General features: G+C 37.2%; 1 protein-coding gene across 5 annotated transcripts in view; it reads right to left on the bottom strand.

The window, feature by feature from the left end:
* Nucleotides 1-19361, bottom strand: part of PPP4R3A (protein phosphatase 4 regulatory subunit 3A) — a 47071-nt gene that overhangs the window by 7234 nt on the left and 20476 nt on the right. For 4 of the 5 annotated variants that reach the window (XM_075151251.1, XM_075151254.1, XM_075151250.1 and 1 more), the window contains 8 exons: nucleotides 17367-17984; nucleotides 8357-8434; nucleotides 8137-8253; nucleotides 7519-7635; nucleotides 6066-6197; nucleotides 5869-5971; nucleotides 2931-3089; nucleotides 1497-1666 (listed from right to left, as the gene is read on the bottom strand). In XM_075151251.1, the coding sequence (XP_075007352.1) occupies nucleotides 1497-1666; nucleotides 2931-3089; nucleotides 5869-5971; nucleotides 6066-6197; nucleotides 7519-7635; nucleotides 8137-8253; nucleotides 8357-8434; nucleotides 17367-17984 (1494 nt within the window). The remainder of the gene's footprint in view (nucleotides 1-1496; nucleotides 1667-2930; nucleotides 3090-5868; nucleotides 5972-6065; nucleotides 6198-7518; nucleotides 7636-8136; nucleotides 8254-8356; nucleotides 8435-17366; nucleotides 17985-19361) is intronic. The other variant, XM_075151252.1, reaches the window with a different exon arrangement.

Genomic DNA, 19361 nt, shown 5'->3' with positions numbered 1-19361 from the left:
ACCTGTTGTAATCAGTCTATTAAAGAATATGTTTATGAGATAAAGACTTAGCATTCACATTGTTTCTTTTCTCGCTGCAAATAAATTACTTACGTAAAAATAATTATTCAGTGCATTTGTTTAGAATGAGAACAAGGAAGATATTTTTCATCAGAAACTAACATAAAGTTTTTCCTTTGTGGCCATATAGTGCTGGTCAAGGTCCTTTACAAAAACCTCCTAACTGTTCCGCTATTTTAGTTTAGCATTGTGGCTGCCCAAAGCTACCCTAGACAGCCAAGACTAGCACAGGTCTGCACACTGCAGCAGGAAAATTGCTCCTGTGCATTGTTTTGCTTTCTTAGCACTGCACAGCCCCCGGAATACACTGCAGAATAAACACCTGAATTACCACCTACTAAGGACAAGCAAAGCAACATAAATCTTAATACACTTGTTATTTTCTTTTTTGGTTATATGCTCAAAGGTCACCTCTTACAAATGGTAATACATCAGTAATAACAAAAGCACATTTTTTAAATTTGAGCTATTTAATAATAAACCTGAATGAAATAAAACTGACAAAAATTATCTCCAGATACCAAGAAGTATTCTGGAAATGCAACCCAGGCATCTACGTGAAAAGGAGGATAAGAAAATAAAAGATGATTTACTTCTTCATAGCATAAACAGTAGAATCAGCACACAATCCCATGGAGTACTGAAAGACCACAGCACAAAAGTCAGGGCCACATGTATGGATTAACTTTTTTCATAGCTTCAAAACCATTTTTAAATCAACTCTTCCATGATAATCAAGTCATCTCAGTCTTGAATTTGAGTCCCAACTCAAAGAGGAAGGAGGTCATCAGCACAGAAGATTTCAAGAAGTGACAAAGCCTCCTTTTTTCCTCACCCACTTACTCCTCCACGACTGTCTGCACCCTAGCTTGGCCCCACTTACCACATTTACAGTCTGTACAGCATCTTGTCAGAATCTGGATGCAGACAACAGTGAGGAAACAGTACTGTGCAGACAGCCAAATTGGCGTGAATATTTTAAGAGACTCCCCATGGAAGGAACTTTGTAGCACTCCATTAATATAATCAAGAAAGACTGATATCTCTTCTGTATGTTTCTATATTCTGTTGAATTGACATTACAGAGCACGACTAAATTTGATGGTTTTGTAGCAGAAGTTTCAAATGACATTCCTGTCATAATAGGCCCATCCACTCTAACGATGAAACTTGATTAAGACTGCCTTTGCAAATCTGGGTACCATGAGTACACTGAGTACCAAGTGAATTTAATTTTCAAGTCATGGTACTGTTTGAACATAAGAAAGAATATGTACAAATATGTAACTGATACGAAAGTAAGTTCATTTAAATACAGTATCATATGGTCACATCACTATGATAGCATAATTTAGGGTACAAGCAGAAAGAAAAGTCTTCTTGAACTACAAGATTAAACAATACAGTAATTATCTTCAGGATATAACAACACTCACCACTCTGATAAATTCAAACATCTCTATTATGGCAGAGTTCATCAGATTATAACGGGAACCATTATTTAGAAATGCTTTGACCACAGGTTCAAACAAAAAACTTTTCATTATGTAACGGTTATAGAATTCATCCTTTAGTCCAATTATCTTTCTCTTGAAACGAAGGGCACCTGAAACAGAAGTGTTGTCAAAAGAATTTTTAAATTTAAAAGAAAAAAATCCAGAAATTACTCAGCATTAGTTAGGGCAATTTGCAATCTCAGTTCTTATACAGCATTACATTATTAGGACCAGGTAATACATTCAGCTATTCTCTGCTTCTCAACAGTCTTGACTATACTGCTGAAGATTACTTACTTATTTTATCATAAAGAAATCCTCCATCATAATCGTTCAAGTGAAATCACCTTTGTTCACTGAAGAAATAATATAGTACTAGAAATAATATACTACTAACATAAAGGTGTATTTTTGATTTTTTAAATTACTTACAATAAAGGTAAAATATTTTCTCAATAGAACTGGGAAATTTGCTTATCATTCCTATTATTCAAATGTAAATTTGATAACAGTTAATTAAGTCCTACTTGATTAGGATGCAAACTATGTCATTTTAAAACTGGTAAATGACATTTTCTTCACACACACAGTAAAGCAAAGACTTAATTTACATCCAGTTTAAAGCTCTTTCCAAACCTCCAAAGCGTACACAAGCATGTGAATATTCACGCATAAACAGAAAGTAGAGTATCATCTTGCTATAAGGCAGCACATTTTGGTTAGCAACCAGGTGTACACGAAGAAAGATTATTCAAGGGTTCTAGAACCAAACTCAGGTGATTCAGTTACAAATTTAAAAGGTACTTCTTATTGTGTGGTACTGCCTAGTAAACATTAGGCTTTGTTTTCCTCTGTGTGCGCAACAGAATCGTGGAAAAAATCTCTTACTTGCCTCCAGAATTAAGTCACACTGCTTTGCTATTACTGTGCTGAGCATGGTGAAGAAACTATCAGAGTTTGAAGAGCAACACACTGAACTTCTGTGCTGTTTAATGCAGTCAGATAACTGTATCTCTAATTAAATACCTCTGATAATTTCTACTAAAAAAAAAAAATTATCAAAACTTAAAACAACAACTACTCTCTTAGGATATTCAATATTGAGATGCCATCTTTTCAATTCACCTCTACATTGAGATTAAGAAAAATCCTTCTGCTTTTTAGAAAAAAAGAGACATCTATAAATGCAAAATTATTTACTAATACTAGCTGACATATCTATAAATTGGTATATAACATAAAGTATAATAGTAGAATTTCTGCATTCAGTCACAAATTGTCATGATCTGTGAACAGTTTTCTTTCAGCAGAATGAAGATATGTAACACTGCACATTCACAAAATACTAGTTTATTCCTTAGCTTTCAGACTTACACAATGCCAAGAAAGCATGCTTTGAGGCCATGAGAACGAGTACCCTTCGCAGGATGTCTTTGTTAATGATGTAGTTCTTTATGTGATAAGTATGATGTTCTACGCAGAAAGTTAGCAATTCCAGTATTAATGCCAAGAGTTGGGCTGTCTGAAAATCATCTGTAACAAAAACAAAACCAAAATAATTAAACACATCTAGCATATTGCCTTCAGAAGCTAACTTCAAATATCCCATTTCCAAGTTCTTGTATATTCCCACAGATAGTTTAGAGAACGTGCTGGAGGGTATGTTTAGTCTTATAGAAATTGAACAAGCCTGTTATGGACTGAATATTTTCTATTTATACAGATATGGCAGGAAACCCTCTTAAACTATAGAAACAATTACATTTCATCTGTCTTAAATCAGTGTTTGAAAATTCAGAGAGTATGGAACTTAACACTAACATAAGCGGTCAGGCTTATTTAACCAAATCTCATTATGATGTCCACATGTCTATATCATAAAATATTGCCCTATATACAGTACCTTGACTAAGTTTGTATCAAAATATGATCTATTATGCCTTTTAACAAACATACTATGCAAGAAATATCTCGGACTCTTTTAATACTTCTAAGAGATAATCATATCAGCATATACAAAAAAGTAACTCAAATCCTGCTTTTAAGTAGACAAATAATAAATTAAACATACGTTAGATTTAATCTTTTTTAAAAGGTAATGCTACATTTTAAAAAATATTGCCAGATTGTTGAGACCATTAAAGAACTGGAAGCCAGCTGAGATAAAACACATTAATTTAATCTCTTGGAAATGTATAAAATTGTGCTGGTTTTGGCTGGGATAGACTTAATTTTCTTTATAGTAGCTAGTATGGGGCTATGTTTCGGATTTGTGCTGAAAACAGGGTTGATAAGACAGGGATGTTTTCATTGATATCTTTATCAATTGATATCTTTTCATTGATATCTTTATCAATGACCTGGATGAGGGGATCGAGTGCTCCCTCAGTAAGTTTGCAGATGACACCAAGCTGGGCGGGAGTGTTGATCTGCTGGAGGGTAGGAAGGCTCTGCAGAGGGACCTGGACAGGCTGGATCGATGGGCCGAGGCCAACTGTATGAGGTTCAACAAGGCCAAGTGCCGGGTCCTGCACTTCGGCCACAACAACCCCAGGCAACGCTACAGGCTTGGGGAAGAGTGGCTGGAAAGCTGCCCAAAGGAAAAGGACGTGGGGGTGCTGGTTGACAGCCGGCTGAACATGAGCCAGTAGTGTGCTCAAGTGGCCAAGAAGGCCAACGGCATCCTGGCCTGTATCAGGAATAGTGTGGCCAGCAGGAGTAGGGAGGTGATCGTGCCCCTGTACTCGGCACTGGTGAGGCCGCACCTCGAATCCTGTGTTCAGTTTTGGGCCCCTCACTACAAGAAGGACATGGAGGTGCTGGAGCGTGTCCAGAGAAGGGCAACGAAGCTGGTGAAGGGCCTGGAGCACAAGTCTGATGAGGAGCGGCTGAGGGAACTGGGGTTGTTTAGCCTGGAGAAGAGGAGGCTGAGGGGAGACCTCATCGCACTCTACAACTACCTGAAAGGAGGTTGTAGCGAGGTGGGTGTTGGTCTCTTCTGCCAAGTAACTAGCAATAGGACAAGAGGAAATGGCCTCAAGTTGCGCCAAGGGAGGTTTAGACTGGGCATTAGGAGAAATTTCTTTAGTGAAAGAGTGGTCAGGCCTTGGAACAGGCTGCCCAGGGAAGTGGTGGAGTCACCATCCCTGGAGGTATTTAAAAGACGTGCAGATGAGGCCCTTAGGGACATGATTTAGTGGACATGGTGTGTTGGGTTGATGGTTGGACACGATGATCTTAGAGGTCTTTTCCAACCTGTATGATTCTATGATTCTATGATTATTGCTGAGCAGTGCTGACACAGAGTCAAGGCCTTTTCTGCTTCTCACCCCACCCCACAAGTGAGGAGGCTGGGGGTGCACAAGAAGCTAGGAGGGGACACAGCTGGGACAGCTGACCCCAACTGACCAAAGGATTATCCCATACCGTATGACATCATGCTCAGCATATAAAGCTGAGGGAAGAAGAATGAAGGGGGGGAAGTTCGGAGTGATGGCATTTATCTTCCCAAGTAACCGTTACGCGTGATGGTAACTGCTTTCCTGGAGATGGCTGAACACCTGCCTGCCGATGGGAAGTAGTGAATTAATTCCTTATTTGGCTTTGCTTGCGTGCATGGCTTTGCTTTACCTATTAAACCGTCTTTATCTCAACCCACAAGTCTTCTCACTTTTACTCTTCTGATTGTCTCCCCCATCCCACAGGGGCGGAGTGAGCGAGCGGCTGTGTGGGGCTTCGTTGCCGGCTGGAGTTAAACCACGACAACAATAAATTCAAAAGTTTACACAACATTTATGCATCATTTATGTACCTCCTTTTACATCCATTTTGGATGTGTTGTAATATTAATAAACAAACAGTACTGCTGCTAGTGGCCAGCAAGAACAGTGACTTCATCACAGATGCCTACTTTCTTAGTCTGATTTACACCCTCAAATTCAGCATATTGTGATACACACCTTCTCAAGGGCACCCTGTCTAGTAATCCCTGATCTTAAAAAACATTTACGCATGTTTACAAGTCTATGTCACTGAACAGCCCCATGAGTTACTAAAAATGATACAAATACTTTAATTTTTGCTGAAGCAAAAGCTGCAGCAAGTGCCTTTCACTTCTTAAATCAGATCTCTTCGCTGAATTTTATACTTATAAATTATTCAAATGACTAAATCATGAATCAACATTTTACTTCGAACTACGTATCATAGTCTCAGATTCTCTTTAAGACAGAAAATGTCCTTTGACAGTTACTCTGTTTTAAACATTGACATTCAACAGCCTTGATGAGCCCAATATCCAGAGTGGCATTACCTTTGCTAGGCTTGTCCTCTGTAGTATTGGCCAATAAAGGGGCTGTCAGAACATGCATACAATGTTTGTAGAAGAAACCCAGGAACTCTGTCTTTTCTGTTTTCTAAAGAATAATAATAAAAAAAAATTATGTACGTAACATATCGCCAATACTCTACAAAAAACAACTGTAATTTCATTTGGAGGCATTTACTTACATTGGCCGTGGCAAGCATATTTTCTGGATCAACTAAAGTACGAAGCAAACCCATGAGTAGCACTGCCCCTCCAAGTTCTGGATCTGTGTCACAAATCATGTGTTCTATAATGAGGTTAATGAGTAATATATCCTAATGGGTGGAAAAAAAGAAGCAAAAATCAATTCTAATGCTTCTCCCTTGCCCCAAATCTGAAATTATCTTCTAAAAGAGTTACCGCTGGGTTAAAAACAGTGTTCTATCAAAATTTTGTACAATACAAACAACTACCAAACAAAAAAACCCAACCTTAACAGAAACAAATTAACTTTCCATGCCAGTGACACATTCTGGTCAGCGATTCAACAGTAAGAAGGCAAGCAGTGAAGAAGAGTCTTTCAAAGCAACTAAAAATGGTTCTGAAATTAACAATCTAATTTAGAATTTAGTCTGAACTGAAACGCCAATAGATAAAAAGCACAGAGGCAGATACTTAACAGTCTCAAAACTCAACTAATTTCTGGAAGCGTTTTCAGAGTATTGAAGTCTTAACTTGTATCCCCTTTTAGAATACATACCAGGAGTTTTATTTCCACAAACAGTAAATTTTATAATGTTTTTGAACTAGATGAGATTATTTTCACCTAAAAATAACCCCAACATGTATTTGCAGAAAATAAGAATAACACATAAAAGTAGAAAATAATATTTACATTTAGGAATCCCTACACTGAAGTTGCTTGGTTACCACTGTCTCCCATAAAAGAGGACAGCCATCAGATTCAAGTGGCTGGAACCACCAGCGGTATTCCCTGTCCCAGCTGCCCCTTTCTTCCAGTAGAGAAGTCACAGCACGAGCAGCTTCCTGTTCTCTAGCATGTTTTTAGATGCAAGAAAAAACATTAACTATCTCCTCCATGGAAAAGGCAGCACGATGTTTTTTCTCCACTTAATACCACTTTGAAATACCTTTCTTACTACTAGTTGTGTGCTAGCATTCTGTATTAATCAGCTACAGAAAAAAACCTCTGTCAAAAAGGGTTCTTAAACACTTAGGACTATAATTCCACTTTCAATGTGTGTGATAGTAAACTGAACACAGGTTTCTTACAAGTAAATTAAAAACACACATACATGCCAAGATGAAGACCGAAATTTATATTTCACATTTTAAAGAGGCCATCATTCAAAACCATTTTGTTTTGCTTCTATGACAGCTAATGTTAACCAAAATGGTGGGTTTTGGTAACCTGTTTTACTTTACACGCAACGGAACAAGATTATGTAAACAGGCGAACACTCATCTCATCTGACTAACAGAACGTCTAAAAACATGGTAGTTCAGTATCCTGTAACCATCATGACTATATTCCATACTTCTTCAGAACTACGGCTCATGTCATTAGTAGAGCTGTAGATATAGAACAGTCATTTCAAAAAACAATAAAAACATTTCTGGGGACCCTCTACTTACATCATCATTCTGCTGCGCTTCCTGCATGACAAACTCTCGTACCATGGATGGGTTGTATTCAACCAAATATGAGAATATATCAGTGGCTGCACTTCGTACTTGTGCATCATCCATACCCTGGAAAAGTCAAATAAAATCATTTATGTTTTCTTAAAAGAAAAGGCTTAAGTGGAATGAAAAGCAGAAAGCACATAGCTTTTAATTCCTACTTACAAGTCATACCTATTACTAAAACTGTATTCTAAAATTGAATTGACTCTAACCTCTTCTTTGTACATTTGACAACAGTTGGGCAAAATAAATTTTATGGTTTTCCTGCCCTTTGGTCTACTTCCCTATTTTCTTATTTAAGTGTACACCAAGAAGCATGAAAAATTAGGAAAGTGAATGAGAAAACAAAAATATAAGAATGCCAGGGCACTTACCAATGTCATATTGTAACTGCTTTTAAAGTTTTACAAAAATATTTAAAATGTTCTGAATCTCAAGCTAAGACAAGACAAATGAAGCAAACACTTCAGAAAACCATGTGACTGAAGTTTGGCATACTTACTTTTTAAAAAAACCTCTCTGGAGATAAACAAAATTGCTATAACAAATAAAATTGAGCTGACATACCAATATGACTTCTAGTGCTGGCAGTATGCCCATATTTGACAAGGTTTTGAAAAATGCATCTCTGTTTTGAGGTTGCAGTGTTTGAGAGAATGCACAGAACTCTTTCAGAAAATTTACCTGAAAAACAGGAATAATATACTAGTTAGTAATTAAAAAAAAAAGATGCACATATCACTTTGTAGTAACTGTCCCTTTCATGTATATTTTACAGTTTTCTTACCAATTCCTGTCTTTTCTCCTCATCTGTGGCTTCATCTGTTAGTTGTGCAAACAAGTCTGTCAGAAATTTTTCATCTTCCTACAAAAGGCAAAACAATATCATTTCTTTATTTGACAATATCAAAAGGCATCCAAGTATAATATAAAGTTCTTGTAAACCATGCCTCCTGCAATTAAGAGAACATACACTTGTGTATGGTAATTAATCATACTAGTATCAACTTTCTAATTCAATTTTCAAACAGACTAATATGAATCTTGTTTTTGAACTTTTATCATGTTCAACACCACCCCACCCTCCAACACTTCACTCTCAGTTACGATGTATCTTGTATTGCCTTTTGGCTGTCCTTTTTCTATTTTCTACTGCCATTCTCATCATTTTATCTGTGACTTCTTCTCTAACTTCCTTCCCCCTTGTCACATGCCCGTCCCCCTAAACCACACTACAATACCCTTGCTTCAACTGCTTACATATTTTGATAAACATGATCTCCCACTCAGCCCTACACACACATATATCTTTGGAATGTTATGAGATTTTTGCAGCAGAACTAAAGCAACAACATGACAAAGGGAGAGCTGCGTAATAGCACGAGCGAGGTGAGATTCCTTCCCCCCTATGTTGTGAAAAGGGTGAATTCTAGAAACCAAATCAAAATAACTGTTCCTATTATCTACAGCATTTATTGGGCATTCTGCCTGGCAGCAATCAAAAACCATTCCATTATTTTTCATGCTGCTGTACCTTAGCAAAACTACAAACAGCAGCCAACACATTACAAAAGTGTATTTAGACTGAAAGAAGCAGCAATACTTAGTTTCCCATAACCTTTACAGTCCTAGCCACCAGAAGATTATTAAAACGGAAATAAATCTTCCCCCATCCTTTCCCCAATATTATACAGCACTTGCTGTAAATAAGACTTCACTTGCTTGAAAAAGATACCTGCACATCAGATACGAATAGATTTTTTCAAAAAGCTGCCAGTGTTCCTTCTTGTGAAATCAGTAACACCACATGCAATATCCTTCCATCCCAAAACCACAGTGCTAGAAACCCCAGTTGCCTTGCTTATGTTTACACAGCATAAAGCAGAACCATGAAAATACTTCAGATACATCCACATAAACCTTCTTATATTGCAAATTATCTAGGTACCTCATCCAGGCTCACCTTGCAGCCTTGCTGAGAAAATGAGTACCTCAGTTCCGATAGCACACCATGCTAATGCAGCTATAATGCTGTCACAACCCAATCCAGGATCTCTACATGGCACTGCACAACATAGATAAACCCAAAATAGGTTGGTGTGAGCTACTACCCTACAAGGCATTTCAACACACTATAAGGTAAACCCTATATTTAGGATATGCCACACGTTTCCTCTTGTTTGATGCTGTGCTGTGCTTCTAACCTGACCCAACAGTCTAGTGATAATGAACAAAGAATGATTTCTGGATTTTCAGGTGCTATTTCTGTGGCTGCTTCAAAATCAAACCAAAAACAGATAGGAGAAGCACTGTGGATGATCAAGCACTGGAAATGCAAAGTTTGACTTTCAAATTTCAACAGTCAAACATGTTCAAAACAACTATTAAGGTCTTTGATTTCAAAAAACATAACTTAAGCTGTGATGAAAGAATACAAGGATGTTTGTCTACCTGCTATCCAGCTGTTATATGGCTTGGTAAGTTTTCTGTTCTAATATTTAACTTGTTAGACATTACAGGTAGCATAACTAACCCACAGTAGAGATACTGGCATACTTGTTTACTGAAATAAAAAAAAAACCAAAAAACATAAAAACCAGTTCTTTTGAACATGCAAGTTATTCTCCATGATTAGGAGTGGATTTAAGAAAAGGCTAAGTAGTTTGCTTTCATTTCTCTTTTTGCTATTTTGATCAAAATGTAAAACTAATCTCATCTATCAAAACTTTTGAGAAGATGCATGCTTATGCCCAACTGGAAAGTGTAACCCCTATTTCTATTCTTACTGTGAAATGAACTTTTCACCTCCTTCATAATACCTGACAGTAAGTGCAAGTCAATACCACAGAAATATCTCAGAATGATCACTGGGAAAAAATAATGGAAATTTCAGCATTTAGATATGTCAGAGCCATGATTCGTGTGCTTCTGCATAAAAAAGGTACACAATATTACCCAAAGTATCCAATTTTTTTTTTTAAGTCAAAATGTGGAAGGAGAGGAGGAGACCCTGCATTGCTGGTGATACATGGGTCTCATTTATGACCCACTGCAGAGCCCCAGAGACAGAGGCGGCCAGGAAAGCTGCACCTCCAGCACTAACCAGAGCACGGCAGGCAGGCCTTGCTGGGCAGGAAGACGTGGGCAGGACCCCAGCTCAGCTCTCCGACCAGATCCCACCACACCTGCCTCGTTCAAGATGAGGCCATCTGCAGCAGAGGCCAACCCACTCACCCTGTTACTGGGCTTGCAAACATTTGGGACTTGTAGAGGGGACTTCCTAAGATTGGGAAGCGATGAAGACTTCAATGCTGACACTTAATGTTTCAGGAAGAATTTGCAGAAGTTCAGTATGTAACCATTTTTCAACCCTCCTCATATATACTATAATACAGTATTTTACAATTCTGTATTAAATATAATATTGAAGCATTTCCCATACCACCTCCTCTCCCAAACTCCACTAAATACATTGTATTTTTAAATTAATAGGATTACTTGAAATCTCTAGGCCTCAGAACAACTGTGATCTATTTAAAATCAGATGAATTAAGATGTATTCTTACATCTTTCGAAGAGTGATTCGAAACATCCCACTCTTACGCGGACAATATGCAGTAAATGGCAGTTATTCCAAGAAAATAAAAACAACTTATTATAACTTTGCAGTTATGTCTTAGCCCTGAAATGCGCTTAGGCACTGTCTCATTCCAGATGCTTAATGAAAGGTAGACAGGTTGTTATTGATGGGAAAAACCCCAACCCTCTCACATTTATAGAAAAATTCTGATTGCAATGAACATTCTAAATACAAGATTCTCTCTCTCAAGCTGTAAAATTACTGACAAGGGCAGCATATCTAAAGATACATTCCTGAACAACACTACCAGAATCTATGGAAATGCACAGTCTGAGAGCAGAGTTCACATATTTTAGAAGTCACAAAGCACCAACACTGAATGCTAGAATTACACAAGCTTGAGTGTTTTCTGTTTATTTTCCAACTTGCAAAAATCCCCCAAAATATGTCTGTGAAGTGAACACAGAGCAAATGCATAATTCTTTGCAGCATCTGGCCTCTTCATGCAGACAAGTATCAAAACCCATTTGGATATATCTTAGGAGCTGTGAAGGCCACAGCTTTTTTTTTTCCCCCAAAAAAAACCAAAAATGCAAACAATAGTTTATGGGGTAATTGTAGAATCTAGCTATTTTCTCCATGCACAGAAATTATTAAGTGTGCAATACATGAACTATGCATATACCAAACACTAAGTATATTCATTTATGCTTTTGCAAGATCTAAGTAGATTCTCCTAGGATTTAATACTTTTCAAAGTTCATGAAGATAAAATTAAGCCAGGCCATCTACTCACTCAAACGACTACTCACTCATTTATGACTTTAAAAACAAGAAAACCCACAGACAAAGTAGGATCACAAAAAAAGACACTATTTACATTTGTGAATCAACTTTCAAAGCAGCCCTCCTCCTCCCAAAAGGCACTTAAAAAAGCATTCTTCAAAAGCAGGCCTCTCAAATATATTTAACTTTCAGTTATCAGATACTTCATGTCTGTGGTTACAGATAAATAACAAAAAACATCCCTTTCTCAAAAACAATAATCAGGAAACTCAATGACACCTAAGCTGGAAAAGAGTATACTTTCCATCCTATTTTCCACCTCCATATTAATTTTAGGCAGAAATAATATTTCAGCCCAGAAAGTGAAAGTTTCATAAAATATTACCAGCAAACAGAGAATTACAGCTTCAAACACACATTCCTTCCTGCTACCACACCAGAAGATTTCATAGCTTAAAATGTTTCAACCTCCTTTACCTCAGGCTGCCTTCCCACACATGCCTTCATTCGCTACCAATAAGCTATTTCCACTTGAGATAACATGCTGAAACAGCAGCAGGATCCACCTGATCACATTTGGAGCTTCTGTACACATTGAAAATCATTTTCCACAATGAAAAAGTTAATCTCAGAAATCATTAGCATGCACCACTTGCAAACTTCTTTCACTAAGTCATCTCCCTGAGAAAGTGGCATCCTTTTACACTTTATTGCAAGGTAAATTTTGCTGAAAGCAAATCTCCAGAGTTATTCCTGAGCCAACTACTGCAAAACAGCAGACTGGCAGGAGACGTTCCAATCCTAATCCATTTGGGCAAAACTACCAACACGCACTGACACAATTCTTCCTCTGAAACAACTACAGATAATTACATTTACATCCATGGGGTTCTGTTAAGAATAAGTAACTATCTGTAAAACCACTTTGAAAATTAAAAAATAGCCTATTCTTATATATAAATCCAGTAAAATATACACATGTACCTAAATGCCTACAATTTTTTAGTTATTGAAAAGGAGGATAGGGACTATCAGTAATATGATTTCTGTATTTTAAAAAGCTGATTTACCAGTACAGTAATGCCATGTAATCACTGCTCTACTAAGCACATAAATTATTGTAACGTATATCCAATTTTCCCCTTCCGCTCTCCAGTCTCCTGAAAATAAAGGACTCTGAAGTCTAAACGCACATACTCAAAAGTAATCCTAACAATATTCTGTATTCTGGAAGATAAAACACCACAGGATCTTGCTGGCAAAAAGAACACGCCAATGAGAAAGGGGGGAGAGAACAGGAGGAAACAGTGTTTGCTCACTCTATGGCGCAGTTTTGCAAGTTTTTGGTTTTTAAGAACTAGTTAATAATACAAAGGGAAAGAACTGGTGGCCTCCAGTGTGAACATTAGTATGTATTTTTAAAATTGCAAAAGAGCGTCATATAAAGTAAGAAACACCACTTACCTGTCCCACCCCCACTCTCAAAACTTGGCGAACTCCATGTTTCAGCAAGGTTTCTTGGTGGCTATGACATCTCAAGACTAGAACAGGCTGGAGCCCAAGCAGTAAGAGCATATTAGGAGGGGCTGAAATTGGAAAAAAATATTATATATCTCTTCCGTATCTTACATACAGCAAATCATAAAATCTGTAACTGAATAGGTTTCCACAGCAGTTAATTCTGTAGACTGGAAATAGTTGTATCGTGGGTTTACTATGCATCATGACCAACAATACCTAGTTTAGTGAGATCCTGACATAGTTACTTAAAGTGACAGATCTTAGACAATTAAATCACAAATAAATTAACCTCCATTTCTCAGAAAAGCCCATCAGTGTAAGCATTTTCATAAAGATTATGGGAAAGCTAACCTTAATAAAGAAGGAGGGAGGAACACAGTTCATAACCCTAAGTGCCAAAGGTGACCCATTCTCTGTTTTTGATTTTACCACAAAAAGGGCAAAAGTTATTTACCTACCAAAGAAAGCAAAATCATGGAAGCAGGTATCTTCCCTGACTACAGAATTTATATCCTTTTTTTTTTTTTTTTAAAGACGTCCAAAATCTCTCTTAATAAAGCCAGAATTCTTAAGAAGCAGCATATTCTTATTTACAGAACTCACTAGTTATAATTGAAAAACTGACCTTAAATGTCAGTGACCTTTAATGACCTTAAATGTCCTATCTTGACACCAAATACCTTAAATAAGACACAGTGGTAATTTTGAGTAAAATCACCCAGCTTGTCAAAAAGCATAAGGCACAATTTGCAGACTCTTGTACAAATTTCTGGTCACTCTTCTGTAACTAAGGTATGGCTGAGTTAATTTGAGATGAGGGTATTGCAAAGTGCTGCTTTAGTTAATACATGAGCCTGACATGAAAAGGGCTCACAGCCAGTGAGAGAGAAAAGAACAGAATATAAAACAACTCAGTTGTACACGCAATAGTTGCAGTATGTTCCAGGATACCAGCTGCTCAGGGAGTTTACTTTTAATCTGAGAAGTAAAATTTCCTAAAAAGATAGGTCTTTCGTCACACCCTCAATGGTCCAGGAAAGACAACCTAAAGTCAACAGCAGAAGCATAACAACCTGTATTACGCATCAACTAACTAAGAACTTGAGACTCATCCGTGGCTACCAATAAATTACCCTGAAGCATCCTAGAAACTCTTCAATTAATAATGACTTATAAAAGAAACAGCTTCTTAAGTACACACGTAAGGTTAGCGAGCACTAGGATCTCTTAAGATCTGAAATAATGAAAGCCAGGAACTCCAATTACAGACAACTTTAAATCTTTCATGAAATAACACACACACCCCCACCAAAGTACTGTGATACAACCAGCTACAGAAACGCATACGGTAATGGAAGAAAGACCTTAAGAATTAGTTACAGAAGTGAAATCAACAAAAACAGTCTTTTAATTTTGTTCTCAGAACATTATTTATTCTGTTTAAAGAAATGAGAAGGAACAGTATTATACATTTTATACATGGACTGTGTGAATGGGAGGGTGGAGAAAGGTAAGGGGAGAATGAAACTTTAGGGGGCAGAGATTACAGAAAAGTGCAGCCTGACATATTGCTCTATAAATAAATGAATAAATAAATGCCAGGATAGTAGGTTTAAACATTTTGGCTTAGAGCTACACTGTGAGAACTTGAAAAATCAATCAATCAATCAATCAAGCCTTTTAATCTCTTAGAAATGCAATGGGCATATAATTTGTGATAGCCTCTTAATTCCCTCAAAACCAAGAACTGATCATCAATGCCAAATAATTCCCAACATTCTTATTTATAAACTCAGGGAGCTCCCCCTCAATGCTATAGAGCTGTACTGTGAGAGGACTAGGGAATGCAATATAGTACAGAATGTATTTTCTTCCCTGTGTGCTCCCACTCTTGGCTCCTCAAAGCTGTAGAAAGTACTTGAACAATTTGAAATATTTATCTAACTTTGAAAGTTGTGCAATGCTAATTCTTCTGGCTCCACCGTACAGAGAGTATGCTTTATTCTCAACCATAGACAACAGCAACAGAAGTGAAGATAAGGTTCAGAAACCTGAGGTCACACAACAAATCAAAATCAGATCTGAGCCTCTATTTCAACTGTAAATGGCAACTAACAAGTTTCACAACCACACTAAACCTTGATATTCTAACCCAAGCTCACCCTACATCTATTAACCTAACAAAGGCTATAAGAGACAGAAAACAGGAAACTAATCAGCCACTAGGCCTCAATCAAGTTACCTCGGGATTTCTGGCAAACATGCCCTTAATAATTTTGCAGGACCAAGTCCCCTTTCTCCTTGGCCGGTTTCCTTTTCAAAGTTCAAGATCCCTCTCAGAATCAGCCACTGACACCAAGACTCCTGAATAATTGTTCCCCTCCTCCTCCTCCTCAGGCCAAAATGTATCATCCTCAGGACTTTGCTTTTAGCAACCCTTGCAAAGAGGCCAAGATATTTCAGAGACACTAGTCATACTGGATACTCAAGTTGAGGCCAATTAACTGCATCTTTTTCAGTACTCTCTCAAAGTCAGGCTCGTAAGTTTCTCAAACTGGCCACTCCAAAATGATTAAGGCCTTCTGACTGTTTCAGATAGCCATTTCTGACTTTGTTTATCAAGGACACACATACAGACATAAAGAGTTTGGTTCAGTCAGGCATAAGCGGGGGTCTAGTACTACTGAAGATGCCACAGGTGTTCCACCAGGCCTCCAGTGGTCTGTCTCCAATAAGTGAGGCACATGCCTCAGCTGCCAGGCCTGGGTGATGTCTTGCACATCTGGCTGCTTATCAATGCTCCATGTGTAGACGTGACAAATTAAAACTCCTAGAGTGGATTAAATAATATCAGTATTCGGATCAACTGAGTGTGGTGGATGAAAAGTCAGGAGGCCTAGTTTTGACAATGATTTGCTGTATAAGCTTGCAAAAGGAATTTTCACTCTGCTTTGCTCTATTTTCCATGAACTTAAACAGCATGCATTCTGAGATTCAACTGAAGATAAATATGATTAAGTTAACCAGTAGCATCTAGCACTTTGTCCATTTCTCCAGATCAGACAGCCCCTACAAAGACAGTGGCTATTCATTTATTAAACATTAGGAGAATTAAGATAATGATAATTAACTTCTACAAACCAAAATACATGTGCTGTAACACATTGCTGAGTTAGCTGAAAGCTTTAGGAAGCTCCCATTACAGAGATATGCTACCTATTTCTACACAGTTCAGGAAGTTCATGGGTTGGTGCAGAATACTTAAGACATGTAGGTAAGATATCTAAAGCATCATATAATCTCTTTACATTTGCAGTAAGACATACGTCATGAAAAACTGGTCATTCCAAGCAGTATTATTTAGGGACTTATAAGACAAACTAAGAAAACATTCAAGCACCTAAGGCAATGTTATGGTCTGAACCTGTACTTTCCAAACAACTAATTGAATTTACTTCAAAATTAGGAACAGTTACATCCTGGTATGAGATTATATTTGTGAAATTCAGGTGAAGTACGTAGATTTTTTTTTTTGTCATGTTACCATGACAAAAATTATCCTTAATTGTAGCGCCTAAAAAGTCCCAAAATACAGAAAAAAAACACTAACAAAATCAATCCTTCAAAATGCAAACAGTACTATTCACTCCAAAGAACCTCATTCAGGATTCTACATATGTTTGCTCCATTTAAATCAGCTACAGAGAATCTAGTCCAAAATCTGAAATTTAAGAACAGGTATTTAACAGCTCAGTACTCAAATCCTTGCCGTTTATGTCATACTTCAAAACGACTTTCAGAATCACAGAAGCGAAGGTTCCACCGAAGCACCTCAATCTTTCCAAGAAAAATTATCCAACTTTCTCTGCCCAAGCGCAAATAAAGAGACTGTGAAATTCTGAAAACTTACCTGTAACATACCAACTATTTCCACTTTATTAAAAAAGATGAAAGAATGAAGTGTTGATAGCATATTTTCCTCAAAAACTGAGGGAGTGGGTAGAACCATATCTTGAATATACTGTACTCTGTATGTCTGATGTATTTTTTGCTTCAGCTCTGGATCAGATATAGGAATCACCTCTTTAAATTTTGCCGTTTTAGTCAGAAATTCCCTGTGTTTCCGTGACTGTGATAAAGACGGATCATATTCTAGGCATCCAATTACATCCATTATACATTCCTCAGAAAACATGACTTCAAAAAGTGCAGTTCTGTTCAAAAGGAAAATTCCCTTGATAATTTCATATAAGTGGTGTAGTCCTTCAATGTTCTCTAAGTCTTCACACACATGAAAAATTTCTAAGAGCTTCTTAATATAGCCCTCATTTTCCAGTGCTAGTGCGAGTTTTTCACGACGTAATGGTGAAGGTAGTGAAGATGCCACAAGTTCTGCAATTTCTTCTAGTCGACTTAATTCACAAGATGGCAATTCTAGACCTGGTGATGACATATCATCAAAACGTTCTTCCTCAGATTCATCGACAAGGTCCTGAGTAATATCGACAGAAGGGTCTTTGCCTTGAACCTACAAAATAAGATGTGTTCAAAAAAGTGGAGTTTAATGTTTACTGCTACTTGAACGCTTTTTTAAAAATACCATTTCAAATGTTACACACTTTTTCTTTGTATAGCCAAAACAGAAGTGCAAATGTAAGTATGACATTGAGTACAACGGGTTTGGAAAATAAAAGATAAAGGAATTCTTCAAATAGAAGGCTTTACAAAATTATTTCTACATTAGACATTTAATTCTATTTATTTTCTATAAAAAGGAGGAATAATAAAGAAAAAAACTACATTTTCTGAGTACTTCAAATAAAAAAGGAAATTCTTAACTACTAGTATGGATGACAACTTTTAAATAGGCTACTGAACTAAGCTATTTGTTTCCAGTCTTTATTCTCTGCAGACAGATCTTCAAATGCAAGCCAGCATTACGTTATTGCAGTGATAGCTTTAAACATTTATCTGTAGGCCATCTAACTGCTATTGATGCTTTTCAAAGCTTCTGCTACCTCAAACAGAGGAGAGAGGCCAGTTTTGTTAATTTAATTGTTGTTTTCAGTTTTGGAGAGCTGCAAGTCAAAATCTGTTACCGTGCACTTTCTAAATACTCAACAGAAACACAGAATTGCCTCCTAAGAACAGAAAGCCCCAAACCAACATTAACAAAAGAGTAGCGGAAATCTGGAGCTGTCAGAAAAACAAGGCACAGGACCTGCAAAGATCTCTCTAGAGGTACAACGAGGAAACTGTGGAAAGTATGAATTAGTGAAAAAAAGAGACAGATGCTTGGGCACCAGAGTGTTTCAGCTTTAATGACATCTTAATTGTAGTATCTGCTTGGAGTCTGATACGTCAAATCCAGAAAGGCACTGCTGTGTAGAACGGTAGAAGGTACTGTTCTTTTTAATCTTGAAAATCAGCAAAAAAAATCTGGGAGAAATAATTCTTCATGGATAACTGCAAGCCTATACTTAGATTAAAATCCAGAATACTGTTAAAACCCACATACTGTTCTGCTTATACAGCAGCAACCACTTCTAGGATAAGTGGTATCAAAGTTTTCCTTTTAGAAGAAGCTTTAATGACTGAGGAAGCTTAAGATCTTTAAAGTACACCAGACACAAATACAATAGCATGGCCTCAAGACAGGATGTAAAGACACTGGTTTCTTACAAAAATATTAGATCTTTACATGAGGCTGAGGAAGCTGGGCTTCTTATCTGGGTGTTTCCCAAGAACAAAATTTCCCCTTTCCCCCATTTTGTTTCTATCCCCAACTTTTGGTCCTTTGACTGCCAAGGTTCCTGGAAATGTTTCTGTACTTACTTATGTAAGTTTCTGTACTTATTTACGTAAGTGGTAAACTGTTGAAAAGACTCATTCCTAAAAAAGGAAT

Source organism: Calonectris borealis, chromosome 5 (genome assembly GCF_964195595.1).
Source record: "Calonectris borealis chromosome 5, bCalBor7.hap1.2, whole genome shotgun sequence".
NCBI classification, from domain to species: domain Eukaryota; kingdom Metazoa; phylum Chordata; class Aves; order Procellariiformes; family Procellariidae; genus Calonectris; species Calonectris borealis.
Note: the sequence above shows the minus strand (reverse complement) of the source record. Positions and strands in the feature narration are given on the sequence as shown.